At 39.5% G+C, this 19351-nt stretch overlaps 1 protein-coding gene across 2 annotated transcripts in view; it reads left to right on the plus strand.

Annotated features, from left to right (window-relative positions):
- The window catches only part of cdin1 (CDAN1 interacting nuclease 1), a 69850-nt gene extending 51234 nt beyond the window's left edge, over window positions 1-18616 (plus strand). For both annotated transcript variants that reach the window (XM_008399797.2, XM_008399796.2), the window contains one exon: window positions 17597-18616. In XM_008399797.2, coding sequence (XP_008398019.1) covers window positions 17597-17765 — 169 coding nt within the window. In that variant the 3' untranslated portion in view covers window positions 17766-18616. The remainder of the gene's footprint in view (window positions 1-17596) is intronic.
- The last annotated feature ends 735 nt before the right edge of the window (window positions 18617-19351 follow it).

Below are 19351 nucleotides of genomic sequence, written 5' to 3' on the forward strand. Positions count from 1 at the left end.
TCTGAGCAGCATTTTCAATTCTAAATCCCTATTTTGCTGTTAAATGATTAAATAGACATGAGCTCGGCAAGAGAGATATTTTCTGCTATTTACACTATTCAATCAACAGATTAGTGCAAAGTGTTATTATACCTATTTAGGTATAATAACAAAGTTCCTGGAACCTCTGATCATGCTTGTAACTACTTTGAAAAAAAAAAAATACTTCCATAGAGATGTGAACTGAGGACACTGACATCAGCATTGGTGGATGTCTTTTCTTGCTCTTTTTTGCACAATTTCCACACAACAATAGTCTTTCCCAGTATTGGATATTTCTTTGTGTGTGTGTGTGTGTGTGTGTGTGTGTGTGTGTGTGTGTGTGTGTGTGTGTGTGTGTGTGTGTGTGTGTGTGTGNTGTGTGTGTGTGTGTGTGTGTGTGTGTGTGTGTGTGTGTGTGTGTGTGTGTGTGTGTGTGTGTGCGTGTGTGTGTAGGGGTGCGTGTGGGTGTGTGTGTGTGTGTGCGCGTGTGTCTGCGTGGTGTTTTCTTTTTTGTTTGTTTTTGAACCAGGAGAAGCAGCTTTATTGTCCATTACTATTGTTTGTGGGTGTCACTTGTGCATCTGATTTAGGGGCATACCATAGAAGAATATCTAAATGTTCCAGGCAGAACCCTTGCATGTGTTTTAAAAAAAATGCATAAAAATTTTTAATGCAGTTAATATAATTGCATAAATAATATAAATAGCACCTTTCACAGACTTATTGATCGCAAAGTGCTTCACAAAGGCAGAACAATTAAAGCAAGAAACATATTTAAGCCATGTCCGGATGTTTGTAGCTGTTTCTTAAATTCCATGTAATTATTCATTCAAAATGGCTGTTACATTCCCAATCCTAATTAAACTCTTCTTTTTAATTAAGTTGATGGATTTTGATTTGATACTTTCTTCGCATTTAATCATTGAACAACATCTTGCATTTCATACTGCAACAATTACAAAAAGTTTGATTTGGTTTCGTATGCATTGCGAAAGAACGTTTTGCCCTGTTTTCATTTGATTTGAACGAACCCATTGATTCACATAACTGATAAATTTGCCCCAAGTTATCAAGATACAAAATTGTCATATCTGCACATTCCTAAAAATAGGCAGTGTTAAATGTTTCTCACATTTTTGTCAGGGATCTAAACAGTGATATTTAGTTTTATTTAGGATCTTTGTAAGAACAGTTGCCTTACCTTCACGGCAAAGTGATGCATGTATTCTGACATCGAATGGCATCACTCATACTTTGAGATATGCCATAAATTAAATAACTTAACAGGAACAAGTTTTTTTATTTTTTTTGCTTTCACTTAGTTTTTGCATAATTTACAAACTGTCATATTTGTTCCTGCAGCGCATGCATGTAAACTAGCCCAAAAACCTGCTGTGCTGCATCTGGATGAGACAGATACCCCTGTAAGAAACTAAAGGTCTCTGTATGCTGAAAGATCTGGTGAGGATGGTAGTAAGGTTCACTTCAACCTTGCAGAGGACAACTTAAGCAGCTAATTACACTTCAGTCTATAATCAAACCCGTGTCAGGGTGTCTGAGAACCTGGATTTATACGGTGGATTTCAGTTAAATACGGGAGCAGCTTAAACATTTTATGGTTCTCTCCTCAAATTAAAGTTTTTTTCTCCCCCTGCAATCCCCTCTAAAATATGTCATATCCCATTACACAAATTTGGATATGGTAAATTAGCGAGGAGAGCGCTAAAGCGATGAATATGTTGACTTTTTTATTTTTTGTGCTGTGCACAGTAGGTTAGCTTGCTGGGGGTTGGGAGCGTATTTCACCTCTAAAAAGTTGTCTTGAATCCCTCGCCCGCCCCCCCTTCGGAAAATGATGTGTTTTTGCAATTCAAATATTTGCTTCTCCACTGCAAAGCTCCCTTTGAAGACGAGTAGTTCTATCAGGACCAATGACAGTGTGAGTGTGCAGCGTGACAGCTCAAGAGGCAGTGCTGGACTATTTCTAACTGCATATTTAAATAGCAAGGAAATCCAGAATCAAAAATGTATGCAAATGACGGCATGTTTTGCATGCTGATATATATATATATATATATATATATATATATTTTATAGCGTTTGGGCCTTGCATATTCAGGTACGTGCCTAGCTTTAGCAACATTAATCAGAGTTACTTATGCTTCTGCTACATCCTTGATCTTTTTCCAAACAAACATTGCTGGGGGTGGAAGGTCTGCACTGTTGTAATGAAAGTTGTGCTTAATTCTTTATGGGCTCTTTTAATGGAAATATGCAAAGGCAGTCCAATTTCCAAAGGCATTCGAAGAGAACTGTGAAAACCGAAAATGCTAGATTTTAACTCAAATTTTTACGACCATTACAGGAAATCTATCTTTCATTAATCATTCCTTTAGATATACTTATTTGTGTACATGTTTAGTGCCTTGCAGAATTATTCATACCCCTTGATCTTTCCAATTTCAGTGTACTTTACTGAGTTTTTATGTGATAGACCAACACGAAGAAATAAAGTGGAAGGAATTTATGTTTTTGGATTTTTTTTTGTTTTTGTTTTTCTCTTGTGCTAAATATAACGCTGAAATTGCGGCATGCATTTCCATTCAGCCAATACTCTAAATATTTTGTAGGACCACATTTTGTTGGCATTACAACTGCAACGTTTGTACTGTATCCTCCAACTTTCCACATGTTCGTACTGAACTTTTTGTTATTCAGTTTGGTTGGAAAAAGTCTGTGAACATTAATTTTCACACCCATTAACAAATTATGTCAAATTTAGTTGTGGACTTCACCTGGACCATTCTAACACATAAAGAACTATTGATCTAAACGATTCCATTGTGGCTGTGACTCTATGTACAGGGTCATCCTACTGGAAGTTGAAGCTCCGCCCAAGTCCCAAGTCCTTTGCAGCCTCGGAGTCTAGTCTATATTTTTAATTTCCAGTAACATCACCCCTCATCTTCCCATTGTATTTTTATGTGTAAGAATATCTAAAAAATATATTAAATATTTATTTAAAGCACTGTAACTATTCATTCCTCCTTTTCTACATTTTCATAAGACTCCTGACATGTTATCATATTGAACATGCCACCGTCTGACTTTGTGTTGTGGCTTTAGAATGTGCATCTGTGCAGCTGGAATGCAATGAGCTACATATCAAAACCCCAAACTGGGTCAGAGTCCTGTCGACACTTCCTAAGGTAAAGAAAATACAGTGTAAAATAATTAATTGAATTGTCATCTGTATGAACAGTTCTTGCTTTCTGTACCCTATAATTTCAACCTCTCTCTCCCCCTTCCCCTCACCACCTTTTCCCATCTTTTTTTTTTTTCTAAACAGCAATTAATCTCATTTTTAGTCCAATTTCCAGCCCTCTGCTAGTGTCAGAGTGAGTCCCCTGTTTTGTTCCTATTTGGCTTGGTTCCTCTGCATAGTCATTAAGGGCCCAATTAATGTCACCCTTTAGCTGAAGAGTGCTCATTTTTATTGGGGAGCTGACAGTCACCGCCATGAGTGCCGCAGTGTAATATGCATTAATTGCCCCGTAACACTGGTAATTACCAGTTCTTCAAGCCTCTCAGTAAACTGTCATGCCCAGACACGACTTCTTTGAAATAGATTACTCATTAGGGGAACCTGCCCTGTTTTCCAATGGGGGCTCGCTGGGTTGGCATAAAGACGAAAAAAATCTGGTGCTTGAACAAATAGTTGCCAAAAGCAATTTCCTATTACAACTTCCCTGTGACGGCTTTTTGCTTCCTGGCCCTCTTTCTTCCTCTCCTCCCCCCCATCTCCCACACCCCACTACCAATGGTAGTTTTAGCCATCACTTTGGGTGAGAGTCAGAAGTAGTCAGATCCATCAAAATCTTTGAGCATAGTTTCCTTGCTTGTCCTACTTTTATTTCTTTGAAGTGGCACATGCTGTACCTTTTATTTTTAGCCTTCCAACACCCCAAGAATAAAGCGGTGTTGAAAGCCCCTTTTTACTCGAGAACAAGTCTTTGTTGATTAGAAATGTCTTGTTCAAATATTGATAACAGTTGGAAATAAACTGACTTGTAAATAGAAATGGATGTTGAAATACATTTTTCGAGAACTTGCAGTCGATATTAAGGGTCTACACATTTATTTTAAAATTTCTGTCCTTTATAGAGAAACAAATATCAATTCAGAACTGTTTTAAGGTGACCTGTAACCTTTACAACCTAACTGAAAACCAACTTGAAATATTTTAGGGGGGAAAAAATAAAATTATGTGATTTTATTAACGTGCGCTTTAGATTCATGTCTGGTTTTCTGGAGCTATTCCAGATGTTAAATATTCTGCTAAAGCCATCTGTTTATTGATTATTGAAGTGTTTGCTTTGGGTCATTTTTTGCTGAACCATAAAGTTTCTCTGCTTTTTAGCATAAACCTGATAGATTTATGTTAACAATGATTCATATTTGTAGCGTCTTTCTTCCATAGGACGCCACAACAAGGCGTGATGCTCCTTCCACTATGTTTGATTGTAGTTGTGTTGTTTTCATGTGCATAGTTTTAGCACCGAGCTCACTTTTTAGAACTATGATTATTTTTTTGGAGACTTCAACAGTGTTTTTGTAAAAAAAAATTAAATAAAATGATAATAATAATAATAATATTTCTTTAACAAGACAGAAGCAGTTTCTTCAACTCAACCACATAACGCAGACTTACGAAGAATATGGAAGATTATCACTTCTACCAGACAACCAGTAATTGTCAGAAATGCCTCTTTTCTTTAGTTTGAGGGGTGATAGGATACATGTATTTCTTGATAAGGTCACTGTTGTCAACTTGCTAATTCTTCACTTAATAAGACATAAAAAAGGCAGGCCATAATTAAACATGGTTAACAGTGATATGTCTTACACATACAGGTGTTGGAATGATTTATTTCCTAGTGAAGTAATATTTAGATAAGACCACATATTTCTGAAGACGCCATGTGCACGCATGGCCGATTCTCCTCTGTTCCCTAGGTTGTGTTTTTTTTTAGGGTATTCTTCTGTCGTTATCCATTTACCGTAGCAATGAGGGGAACAGATTTTGAAGACCAGGGAAAAAAGCCCTCTCACACTCAAATACACAAAGAGAAATCACATGCACACATACACACACGGAGCTTCACAAAGGTGCTGCTTTTGTTTTATCTCCCTTATAACACCTGCTTCAGGCAATCTGCTCCCACTCGTCTCAAATGAATTTTGTCACGGCCTTTCAGATTCTCATTCGGCAATGTGCTAATGAAAGGAGATGGTACAATTTGAAGTGACCCGCTTGCAGCCAGCAGTGCACAGCTGAGAGCAAGGGACAGGGACACACCCCTGCTTGATGCGAGAAGCAAGTCAACCGTCCACTGATATACCCATTACCCTTCTCATTAATACCCTGCAGACCCCTGTGTGTGAGCTTGTGCGTCTCTGCGCTCTTATGCGTGCATTTATCTGTTTGTGTTGGTTGAGCACTTATCGAATTGTTTATGACAGGCATAATTGGGCTAATTGAAGACATTAAGATTACCTGTCAGCTGTGTGTATCCAGACTCCCTATCTGTCTGACAACTTCTGACAAGTGAGGGACCCCGTAGCATCCGTGATGATGGAGCATTCCCAGGCCATAACAAGGAGGGTAGGGGCCACTCTAATTTAATGTGGAAAGTATCCACCATCCCATGTGTGTGCCTGCGCGTGCGTGCGTGCGTGCGTGCGTGTTTGTGTGTGTGTGTAGCAGTGTGCTAAGTATAAGTGAGAGTTGGCCAGGCTAATGGAGTCCCCTTTGGCAATGTGACAGAACGATGAGGCAGTCTTGAGGGAAGAGTGAAAAAGGTCTTCAAGTGTTTATAGACATGAGAGGGAAGGTGCTTAGGGTGACAGGTTGCACAGCAAATGATAAGAGAGGAGCACCAACGTCTGTGTGTCTCTCAGATACTTTAGAATGGTGTTTATTTGTGACGTCTTTACTTCTCGAGCAGTGAAAGATGAAAATGTAGCAACAGTTTACAACTAACGCAAGCCGTCAACTCATTTTATATATTACTGTAACGCATGCTGTAAAGGGTTATTTTAGTAATTGAGTAATCCAGCCATAATTTTGACGATTAATCAAGTAATCAAATTAAAGATTTTCCCATTCTATACTAGCTACTCAAGCTACTTAATGAAGCATATGAAAGAGAAATGCTGGTTAAAAAAATAAACAATTCCGTCCATTTTTTTTAATATATATAAATAAAACGTTATTACTTAAAATCCAATATGATTCAGGCATCAATTTTAGTTTCAAGTCAAGAAGTATGAAAATACCTTTTTTTTATTCCAAGCAAGAAAAAGACTGTTGTCTTGTTTCAGCACATTTGGAGTTAGTACATTTGGAGTTATCTCCAGCCGGAGAGAGGGCGGCTGGAGATAACTCTAGTTACGCTTAGCCTTTCTTTCAATAATTGGAGATGCCTTGCAAAAACATAATGCTGAGCAACTTTGGCAGTGTTAGCATAGCCACTTAAAATCTTAGTACACTATGATCCTAGGAACCAGTCCATGTCTGGTTTGTTATGTTTCACGTAGAGCAATGAACTATTAGATTGTGAGCGGTAGGACCTAACCATATTTCAATGGTTCTTCATTGTCACACCATTGTTATATAAATTATGTACTTCGAAATTATTATTATTATCCACAGAAAATTGTAACTGCAATAGATTTCACAGACTTTTGTGTTTTCTTTCCTATGAGGTAATAAAAAAGAGCGACGGCACAGGTTGGGATTACAGCCTTATGTTCTACTTATAAACTCTGAAACATATTAATTTTAAAGTGAAAAGAGGTTTGTAGCATTAACAGGAATTTCATAAATAAAATCTGAGGTATGTATCCCAGAGTAGCATAAACCATACATACAGTGCAGCATAGAACGTCTTATAAATCAGGTTGCTTTCATCTATCATACAAGCGACACTTTGTAAAATCCAAAGTGCTGTTCTCTCAATCATCTAGAATATTTAAATGTGACCAAGGCTGAGTCCTATCTTCATGGGCTTAAGGAACGTGTCTGTGCATATTTGTATCAGCTCACTTTCCCCTCCCTTTCCTTTCCCTCCCCACTCGCATCTCCTGTGTGGGCATTGTGTGGGGCTTTGCAGTGTCATCGCAATGACAGATCAACGCTGTCAGCCCAGGAGATCCTTCTGTTTGTTTGTTCTACTCCAAAAGGGGTTAAACTGTCAAGTTGACAACTCGTGAGACCCTTAGACTCTGCCCCACTACCTCTCCATGGTTCCCTACCGTCCACCTTCATCCCCAAACGAGTGAAAATCAATACCAGATTGCCTGAGGACCGCTGTTTGGTGTGGGTCTGACCCTTAGATGTCCCCCACTCTGCTTCTTTCATTACATGTAGCTCAGTATTTAACTTCCATCCTGATCCCTTGCCTAATTAGTTTCGATAAGCTCCGAGTTGCTCCGTTCTTCCCTCCTTCCCTATCTCTCTGTCCCTCTCCTTCTTTCTTACCTGTGCGTTTGCACACAAACACACCAAACACAACAGGCATTTTGCTTCCTTGCCCTTGGAAATGACTTCTCCAGGAGGAGCACAAATCCCAGCACACACACACACAAAAGCCCTTTGCTTTTCTTGTGGAGAGACTATTGACGTGTTTGCTTAGTAGATTTCTAAAAACGACAATAAAATTAGATTTGCTCTCCAGATTTTCAGTGAAAACACTGGGGGTAGCCTATGTTGTCCAAAGCTAATGGTGCCCTGCAGCGGGCCTTTTGGCGGGACTAGACTCTTGCTTCTGTTGGCCACTCATTGCTGTACATTTGTCAAAGAGCAATTGATATCCAGTAAAGCGCTCCGGCTGGCTCCTTAAATTTCTTCATACTAACAATAACGTAACAATAAGAGATACGTAAGTCGGTTAATACCCAAGATGAAGCATTTCTTTTTGTTCTCCACAGGGGGTCTGTCTGTATGTGTGTATTTACCTACCACCCAGATGTCTAGGTGCCGCCACTGCGCCGGCTGCTTGAACACTGACAAGCCCCAACGACATGTTAGCCCTCCTGCTCTGCTCCCCCCAGGGGGCTAAAATTACCCTTAGGAATGTAAACAGACTGCCGAGTAAGCACACAGATTTCTGCGGACCTTCGCTTCCAAACTCAGCCCGGGCAGATGCAGCCTGGACACGCAGACCAAAATGGGGTTTCGCAGGAAAACCTCTAGTGAGACTTGGCTGATTTACTGAAACGAGAACAGAGAGCGCATCATATGCACATAAAAGGATTCTCTTTATTTTGTTTCTTGTCTGTTTTAGCGAAAAGATAGCCTTCCTCAACAGTTCATTATTTGTGCAGAATAGCCGTAAGCTGTTGAGTCTGGGTGAAGAAGTTCAGTGGGCCGGGCGCTGACATGTTGATTTAGTGGTGGTAATACGACTGCACTTCCAAAGGTGCTGACTTGGATGAAAGCCAGGCCTCTCTCTTTTTCTTTTTTTTTCTTTCTCTCTCTCTCTCTCTCTCTCTTTCTCTGGGAGACATTAGAGACCTGACTCTAATTTTGGGGCAGAGTTGTTCTCATGGATGCTGGGGTCAGAAGGCCGACACAGCCAACATTCACACCTGCCCTACTGTGACTTTTAATTCTGGCTGCACTGAGATGATTGTAGATTAAAGCCAAGGGATAAAAAGGGAGGAATAAGTTAATTGAAGAATTTGCATTAATTTTAAAATGATTATTTCTAAGCTGTTCATATCAGGGATTTTATATAAACATTTCTGTCTCAAGTGGGACCTTTACTTTACCGTCTCTTGTTTCCTGTTATTGGTATTTTATTTATATTTATAATACATTTTGCTTATGTCGTCATTCTCCCTTTGCCTGTCACTGCACTGCCGGTCCACTTGAATTCCCCCACTGAGAGATAATAAAATAGTATTTCTACCTTTTTTTTTAAATTATTAATCATAAAATGTGGGCATTTCCTTCACAAAGTAACTTCCCACTCCGTTTGTGACTTGGTCCAAATTTCGATCAGTGGCGCTGCATCTGTGGCTTGCATGCGTGTGGAAGGTCCACATCCTATGACCTCACGTATAAACATGATATCCATACATATAAACACTTTACTCTGCTGGACGCATCAGATTTGCAGGCGCCCGGTCAGGCTGACGCTGCCCTAGCGAGGCCAGATAAGGTTACAGTACAAACTGTTGTTGATTAGGGCCATGCCTGTAGCAGTGGGGGAACATCCTAAATTGAAAACACATTAGCAGCTAGGGTTAAGGGCAGGATTAGGCCCGGGGACCGTGCAGGGGCGAGGAGCAGCGGCAGACACAAAATGGCCGTCCCTCTGCTTTCCTTTGACTGTGTTTCCCCAAGAGACAGGTGGCAATTATCGGCTAGGGCTGTTGGGAGTTCACAATAACAGGTTAAAGGAGCATGTATCCCCCTGACGATGCGGTCCTCTGTCAGGGCTGCCTCTCACCCCCCACCCCTTAGCCGGCCTAGTACTAGGACAGTACCTAGACATGTGGCTCCATCAAAGGCCAGAAGGACTCTATGGGCAAAGATCTACATTATTGCCAAGGACTATGTTTGACTTTGAAACTAAAAACATTGAAAGCAGCCTAAGCTCTATATTCTTGGTTTTACTTTTTCTTTGTAATATAATTAAGGTCTTCTGGGTGTGACATAGTTATTTTAATTAATATTGCCATCTACTCTTAATGAATACCCGCTAAGTGTTTTGTAGCTGAAGAGATCAAGCCATTGTCAAGATCTACATGTTCTTTACTGAGGATGGAGAGTCAATATCATGAGATCAGGTGTGTGTAATGACTGTATGCATGTTGACCTCTGCTAGAAGTTACATGGCTTACAACATGTGACATTGTAAATTGACATCCATTGCTGAAGTAAAGCTTTTATAAAATGTACAAATTGTAATGTTTATTTTTCCTTGAGGGAAAATTAAATATTCATATAATGTTTGCTTCACTTTTCAGATTTTTATTGGTTAAAAAGTTCAGAAAACATGGCTGATTTTTCTTCTACGTTACCACCGTGCATTGCCTCGTGTCAAACTCTAATATGAGATTGAATATTTTGGTTTTAATGTGAAGCGTAAACTGTGTATTGTTTACAAATAGTCCAAGAATGCACTTTATGAACAATATGTTGTACATTAACTTCAAGCAAACTTTTTTCTTTTTTTCCTTTTTTTTTTTTTTAAATATATGCTCTTCTGAGAATTTGGATATGCGTTATGCCTTCTTTCCCTTTTGGTCCAACTTTTGAACGCTTGCCAAAGCCCAAAACCAGATCCCACCCTGTTTGCTTTTCTCCATTTCCATGACAGACCAGAGAGTGTCAGAATACATTTCACCATGACGCAGTAGATCTGAGAAGGGACCAGGCCACATTACACACACAGAAAACACTTGTCCCTCGGATACACACTGCTAATGTGTTAGGCGACATGCTCAGTTAAGAGACTTAACGAGCTCAAAACACTGATCGGAGCTCCTCCCTGTGACTGGAGGATGTTTAGAAAGCATAGCAGCAATATTTGCGGTCCTTTTACAACCCAAACGGAGACCTGACCCGGGGTTTTTCCATCTCACTTTTATACTTTCAAAATAAAGTCTGTCATTATGTTTATCAACTCTGTTACTTAATCATGTATAACTGAAGCAATCAGTCAGCTGTCAGATTGTGTGAGGGTGTGTGAGTAAGGCGATAAGCTTTTGGTTAATTTGAGAAGGTGGTTGAGGTGATTGGAGCATTTGGGGGGAGTGAGGTCAGAGAAAGTGATACTGATTGCGGGAGATAAAATCTTTGATAGTGCTGAGTGGTCATTGGAGAAGACACACATTAGGTAACGGTTATTATCACATTTGCATGGATACTATGCTAAATAATTAAGCAGAAACTATAAATTAGTTGGTGAAATGTGTATTAAGAAGGTATGTTGACCTAAGAATCCACATTAAACAACAGACTGATGTATCTAAGTTCAGGAAACATTTACGCTTTACAATAGAAATGTTGAGTTCCTTCATTGATCCTGAATTTATCAGTATTCTGTCAAATAATTTTAAAGTGAAGATGAACACACCCACACACAGTTTGATCATGTTCTATTGCTTATTTTGATAGTAGCAAGTTTTTTTTTTTTTATTCCAGAATCTGTCTTGCATTCAAATACTGGAGGATACTTTAATGCTTTGCTGCAAAAATAAAGCTGCTTTCTTCACCAGCAGCAGGACAGGTTTGTACTAATCTGACAGGGGTCAAATTATCATATAATCTCCTGTTCTTCCCATTTAGTAGTGTAAAATATTACCAACTTCTCCAAACAAGGCACATAATTGCACAACCACACATTTTTAACGATATACTTTCAGAACCACTAAGACATTCAGGATTTCTGCAGTTTTTCAGAATTGTACGTAATTTGATTTAAAATGTTTTGCCCGAGTTACTCCGACCATTAAACTTCTCATCCATCAAGCCATTTGTTACTCTGTTGGTTGTTCTCAAAGTCCGTCTGTCCATCCTTCCAATCTCTTTATCTGTGTTTTCACACATCAAGCAATCCATCTATCTTTCAATCTGTTCATCAAATAGATGGATGTGTGAATTCATAAGTTTGATTTTCCACCTTTTTATTTGTTCCTGACTGTCAGTTTGTGGTCCAGCTATATTCATCCATTCATGTGTTCATTCATGCACTAATCATTTCATCCATCTTCATGGTCTGTAGTTTTTTGCTGGTTTTATACTTAAAACCTCTTGAAAATTGACAAAGAATACTGAGAATTTAACTTGGTTAAGTATTAAATTTTGTCTTAGAAAATGTGTTGGAATCAGTCTTTTACTGTCTTAAAGCAGATAGAAAAACCGAGAAAAAAGGTATGTCGCACGCCTAAATATAACTGGTCTTTGTTCTATCTTTTTAAGTCCATGTTTAAAGCGCTAATTAATAAGAAATGAGTTTTACCAGTTAGCCTTTTAACTGTAACAATGTTATTTCAGCAGCAGTATGAAGCTGAGATATTTCATTCAAGCTTATATATTGTGAGAATCTCTGAGCAGTCTATCCCTAAAGCACATGCACCGTATTATGGTCTGCTTTCTAAGTGTCAACCAAGTCCTGCCCTCTTTTCAACCTGATTATGGATCATGCATAGGTCTTGGTGATTGCAACATACAGGTGAAGACTGCCAGTCTGCTTTGTTTGTTTCCGGCATAGGTGATCTGCGCTGAACTTGTTCACAAAGAATAAGCAGGGAGTGCGGAGAAGAAAAGAGGCTTCTATTCTTAGCTGGAGTCATGTTAATACCTTGACTGTGGGAGGTGAACTCTGCTGTTCAATTCCTGTTATTTATGGTGAGTAGGTTGTATAGTTTGCAGCAAGGGATTATTTACCTCCCCGTGCCTGGGTGCCCCTGTGGGCAAAGTCAGCCTTTAAATACCCGATTTGTGCACAAAAGCTTTACTTATCAGGGGTGTCATCGTTGTCCAGCAGGCTGAGTTGTGACAAACAGCTACTGTAAGGCCATTAAAATACACAATGCGTTGGGATTTACAGCGATTAGCTGCAGGGGACGAATCACCTGGCATACAAGCCCCGGATCACCGACATATTCTGAAATTTCACACAAACTAATATATCATACAACCATTATCCAGCCCTGGAAATGCACTCCCAGTGGCTGACCTCTAAAGAGCAGGGCATTTGTCACCAAGACACATTTGCTTTTGTCTTTTTCTATGTACACAATTGTCTCATTTTCAAGACAGGCTTGTTTTCACCCGCTGTTTTTCCGCCTGATCGCTTTCAGTGCTGTCCATTTCAAAAGTTTCTGATTTTTTTTTTTTCCAGTAAAACAAAATAAATGCAAAGAAAGAAATTAAAATAACATGGAGGACTAATATTTAGTAGCACTTCAGAGGCTGTATCTTGTGGCCTGATGTATGGAGGCTGGAAACAAAGAGGTCTTTATGGAGAGACCTCAGAGACACAGAGTTCAGCCCCGGGTGGAGGCCTGTACTGTCTAAATCATTTCTGGGGTGTTTGTTTAAAGTGACACTGTGTAGTGTGCTGGAAGAGGTGGGGGTGTTTTACAGTTGCATGTAAATTCATCTTGATTTCACCAATAAATTATTTCCTGAAATCTATTTTAGGATTTGTTGCTCGTTTTTATTCTTTTCTCCTCACAAAATTCAGCATGTTGAAGTAGTTACTTCTTCTAATATTGTTTCGAATCAAGTGTCAACTTTACCTTTAATTTAATATTAGGTCCTTCTATGTCCATTTGCGCATTTCTAACTTGTACCCTCATTTTCCACTCGTGCCTTGCTTCCAACTTCTTTCATTTCATATCTGTAGCAAACCATTTCATTCCAATCTACTTAATTTTTTTTTTACTATTTATCCATTTAATTTTTGGTAAATACTGTCAGTAGTTCATTGTCTAAGTTGGCACAAACAGTCCCCTAAGAGACGTCTCCATTTTGCACCCAAAAGGTTCGCTGTGAAACATCCAGAAGGTTTAAAATAACAAAGGGGCAAAATGACCAGCACAGATAAGCGGCACATTCAGAACTGTAAAATGTAGGCAATGCAAAATAAGTGCTGAGGGAGTTATGTGTTGTTACACAAGCAAGATGCAAGTTATGATACCTAGGCAACAAATAGGTTTTCCCAGCTTGTGGTTAGTTTCTTTGCTCATTTGCCACTTTGTATGTTTGAAGTTTTGGTTTCTTAGCACCAAACAGGTTTGGAGTTGAAAGCAGTGCAGTTGTCATGGGTTCACTTGGAAAAGATCATTCGTCTTCTCTTACATATGTTTGGGTCTCTCTGAATGTGCCTTGACGGGTAATTGGTTAATATAATTGTTTGTGATCTACTATAGTGCATATATTCTAAAATGTGGTTTTGTTACTCCTATAAATACAAGCTTTACAGTATGTTTGCGCTTAGTGCGCTAGTTTTAATAGCTGCCTGACCAGACGTGGCTTATTACCAAAATTAAACAGGTGTAGTTTTTTAAATGAATGTAGTCAAATGTTAGGCTGACTCCTCCTGAGACAACTGGACCATTTTTCAAATGCAATTTATGTTATGGCTAAAAGATGATGTATAATTTGATCCAAAGATGAAGAAGAGTATTTTTCAAAAGGTGTGTAAGCTTATAGAAATAGGATTATTAGGGGTATTTTTAATTATTTTTATTCACATTGCATTGTACAGGAGAAGGTGGGTGGAGCATGAATTGATTTATCATGATCACATTTTTCATATCACAAAAACCCAGTAATTTGACAAAAGTGCACACTTTTGAGATCCATTGTTTATATAAATTGAAACCTCAAATTGGGACAACACTCAAATACTGTAACGTTTGCCACGCATGTGTTTGTCCTGCTTTTTGGTTCAACACATGGCCCAAATTATTTAAAACACTCTCCACTCGTTATTTAAAGTATTGCAATTTTAACCCACCCCTCTACGCAAGTATTTCATTTGTGCCGTGCGCATTTAAGATTCAGAGGTCGTCTGAGAGGTTGGCTCTGTCTGATGCTTTGCTTCACTGCGTGCTGCATGTGTGCACTGGCACTAATAACGCCTGCCTCCTCACCATTCAAGAGTTTTTGTTCCAGTGTGCTCTCATTAAGCTGCTACTGTAAGCTGCTTGGCACCTGCTTAAAATGTGACCACCAGCCGCTCATTAACACTGCGGAAAGCTCGGCTGGCAGCAGCGATCCACGCCCAGGCTTGTCAAGTGGCTTTCTGGCTGAAATTAGCTGCATTTCACAAACAAATTTCCCCATCTCCTTACGTAGCCGGGTGTTTATTGGAAGATGGTCTGTCTCGATTAGAGGTCGCGTGTAATGAGCACATGCCAGGTTAAGGAAAGTTAGCTTACATAATAGACCTATCATTTGCCTACAAATTTAAACTGAACTTTTTTTTTTTTTTTTTACTTGCACTGGTGTTGGACCTTCAAAGAGCCTGTATGCTCTTGCAGTAGCATTATTGTGTACATTTCTAGCTGCTTTTTCCAACTCATGGATGCTGTTTTGAATCCTCTCCGCTGTCGTTGTCAGGCTGCTGTCGTCTTTCCCGTCTGACCCTCCCACTCTGTTGTTGTTTCTTTTTCATGTGTAAGATTTTTGCCTCAAGGTCCCCATAGTATTGACTTGTATTAATGCTGAGCAGGTTTCAGACTCCATTTATTTTCTTTACGGTATGGAAAGGCCTTGGTGGCATGGCTCCCCTGTGTTTATAATTTTGCTAGTTTCAATTTGTACTTGGCCTCCCCTGACAGACCCAGGACATGATGTATCGTGCACCGCCGCCTTATCTGTTGATGTACAGTTTTAACCTTTTCAGAGGGTTTGCCCCTCTCCGCTCAGTTGAGAGCGGTCGCCCTTTTCTCCTCTGCTCTGCCTCGCCTCCCCGTCCAGAGTACAGGAAATCCTTGCAGCATGGCGGCCGAATGAAAAGTAGCCATCGCCTTAATGTAAATGTTTACATTGTGTCTCCATAACATTTCCATATTAAGAATCGGCGTCCGTGTGCAGCAGCGGACCATGGAAATGATGGGAGTTTTGGGGCTTTAAGCTTTGTGCAGTGCTGAGAGGCTGTGTGTGTGTGTGACATTGTGGTGAACTTGGAGTGTGCATCTGCAGGCTTTCTGCAGGGCTGTTTGCTCCTAGATACAGCACCGTAAATCACACACTGTAAAGCGTAGGATGCAAGGATAGAGTGCAGAAGCATGTACTGCTGCAAGGGCCATTGCGGAGGGAGGGGTGTGTGTAGTCGCATATTTTCTTGTACATGTCTGTCTCCGCAGAAGTGCTGTATGTAAAACATGCACCGCCTCAAGGGCCAGGCAACACATTGCAGCACACGGTACTCCACACGTCAGACTGAAAAATTTTATTTTTCATTTTCAGAATCTTGTTTTTTTTTTCTTCTTCTTCTTCTTTTTAAAGGCAGCCATTAAGATATTTACAATAATATCACATAACCGTACAAGAAACAAAGTTCCCAAAATCACTATCAAAGTAAAAAAAAAAAAAAGCTCATGTGTTGAAGTAAAATTTCACCGTGGAATGATTGATCACATGTCCAAGGTTTTATGTACTTTACCTTGGAACTGAACTTCCACTGCTCTCCATGGCCCCTTGGCTGGCTTCCTCTCTGGGTCTCCAGAGGCTCCACAGCATTGTTAACTGTCTGAGGATGGAGTATCTGGGACTGGAGCTCTGTCAGCCCCCACAATCTGGTATTGCACAAGGGAGGTGAAGTGCTCAGAGTCGAACGCCAACATGTTTTTATGCATGGCAGTAATGTTTAAAGAGTATGTATGATCTATGTATGTCTTGGAAAAAAAAGTATTCCTGCGCCTTGAACTTTTTCACATTTTGTCACATTACTGCCACAGACTTCACTGCACTGTATTGAGATTTTATGTGATGGAAATAAAGTAGTGCTTAAACAAAGTGGAAGGAAAAGAATCCATGTTTTTTTTGTTTTTTTTTACCGTTTTAAAAAGGGAAAGAACATCGCATTTGACCTTCACATCATTTTATTGGCACTATGAGCCAACTTGGATCTTCGTAGGGTCAATAATTTGAGAATGAAAAAAGACACCCCACATGTGGACTCTGTATGGAGATGAAGGTGCACAGATGTAACCATCAAGACTGTACTTTGAAAATTTAGGGGAGAAAATACATACGTTCATCTCATGTTTTACAAGAAACAAAAAAAAAAAAACTGAACACATGATGAAAATAATAAAGTACAGATCCAAACTAGTTCAGAACCTGTTTGTGAATACTGGAACAGGTGCTTGTGTTTTATTGTGTTTTAGACACTTATCAATTATAGACTATTTAATATTGATCTGTCGCATACAATTCTAGATTTGTAGGCGTAACATGAATTTATGGGTAGAAATACTTTTTGCAGATTTCTGTAAGTGATGCAGGTAAGAGTTATACTTATAGCCCTTGCCTTCAATAAACACACTGAAGAATTAACTGTTTTCCAGATAAATACGTCTCATTTCTTAAAATAAATGACAGCTTAGATGCTTGTAAAAAATATAATAGAATTGAAAAATGCAAGAAGATAAAAAAAAAACATCTTCAGTATAAATTTTTATTGGTTGACAAGATATCTGTTGCAATAAAGTGCATCGCTTTTAGACAGGTAGGGTTTTTTTATTATCATTATTATTTTCCAGCTGACTTTTTATGTGCCGAAGGCATCTGATGATGACAGGCAGAGAGGTCTGGTTAAATATTCTGGTTTTTACAGAATATTATTTCAGACTCATTGTACTAGACGGATTTTCATCTTTCAGATCCGAATCACTTGTTTGTTCAATCTTTTATTAATGATAGCCAACTATGACATTTCTGTAATTAATAACCAAAACTATTGGACATAAATAGGATTAAATGTTTCTTGTAGGGGGGGGAAAAAAAGCAATGATACATTTGTTTTGTTTGTTTTTACAGGTTTGGCCCAGGCCTCGTGATCTACTGGTATGGTTTCATAGAAGAGCTGGACTGCCAGAGGGACAGAGGTATCCTACTTAAAGACTGTTTCCCTACAGACATCATTACACTCTGTCACGCCACCCAGCTGGAGCAAATGTCTGAAAGCCAGAAGGAGGACAAAGAGTGAGAGAAGTTCAGAAGCGGGGATGAAAAAAATACAACTAAAAAATCCCCCAAAAATGAAGACGTCCCGCTGGAAGGAACAAAAGACGTGGAGCAGCGAGGTGGTGGGAAGAACAGGAACACTGAACTATGCAGGGCAAGATTCCTACTGTAGATCCGGAAGCAATTAGGCTTTCCTGCAGCGTGATGCAGCTGGCAAGAATCTGCCCTGAACTCCACCTGACCCCCTTTCTCCATCTGTATCTGTCTTTCTTCCTCCCATTCATTGCGCCAACCTCGTGCAGACACACAACAGCGTTCTGGATATCTGACGGTGGCCACAGCCCGATTCGGCTCGCGGTCAACACCTGGCCCTTGGATGGCCTCTCGCAGTGGATAGCCAGGGCCGAGGCAGGACACAAGACCCTCTCTTATCGCACCCCAAGCCCTGGCCTTTGTCACTCCTTCCGCCTCTGTTCCACCGGGCAGATAAGAGCGGTGCGGTCTGGGGGCTGGGTGGGCGCCTGTCTCTCACCTGCGTCACTCGGTGCCCTCTCAGTCACTCTGCAGGGGGTTAAACGGGATCATTTCTGATTAGGGTTGCCCTCACAATGACCCTTGATACAGGTTTATTTCTGTACATTGTTTTAAAACTTTTCTATGTACAGTTGGCAACTATTTGGTTAATAATCGAATTGCTGCAGCTAATTATACTGTCGTGCAACTGAAGATACTTTTGCAAAGTGATTTGCACTACGGCTTCTAGTCATTTTAATTTGATTGCAACTCAAAAATAATAGAATTGTATGTAGTGTTTGAGATACTGATGATTTTACGTAAAAACAAATTGAATAAACATTTTTTTCATTATTCAAATTTTGTAGTGCTAGGGTAGCACTTACTAATTAGCACTTACTAATTAGCTTTGACTAATTATAAGTTATCAAAAGTTTCTCCTTTTTTAAGTCTGTCTTCAAAGTTTAACCTTGAGGGAAAATAACATTGTTTTATTGACTTTAAGTGGGAAGTTTGTTCAAAAATATATTGCATATAACTGGGTGGCACATTTTTAGTTTCCACATAACTTTTTTGGGGGACCAAAAGTGTTACCAAAATTTGTGGGAGCAAATGATGATATATTATGTAAACTAACTCCTGGTTTGACAGGAAGATGTATCAGCATTTCTTTCAGCCAGCTGAGCAGCAGCGTGCAAGCAACAGGTGCTTAGAGGGGCTGCGAAGCTCTTGCTGCAAGCAGCCAAAGATTTCTCTCTTTTTTTTTTGATCTCATTAAAATTATTTTAGCCACAGAAACAATATCACTGTAAATTCCTTAGAAACCGTAACTCTTTAAAACATTCCTAGTCTGGTACTGGTAACCCAACCCATGAGCATAACATTGGTTCATGTGAAATAATCCCAGGAAAAGACTAAAAATTGCCAAAAAACAATGAATTGAATGACTCGTACTCTGAAGTCAAACTTGGGTCTTCTGAGCAAAGCCATTGAAAATTTATTTTGCAAGGTTCACACAACGCAATACAATGTAAGGCATAAAAAAGGGGGAAGTTAAAGGTTGCTTCCTAAATCAACACATTAAAATAAATATAT

Source organism: Poecilia reticulata, linkage group LG22 (assembly GCF_000633615.1).
Source record: "Poecilia reticulata strain Guanapo linkage group LG22, Guppy_female_1.0+MT, whole genome shotgun sequence".
NCBI lineage: Eukaryota > Metazoa > Chordata > Actinopteri > Cyprinodontiformes > Poeciliidae > Poecilia > Poecilia reticulata.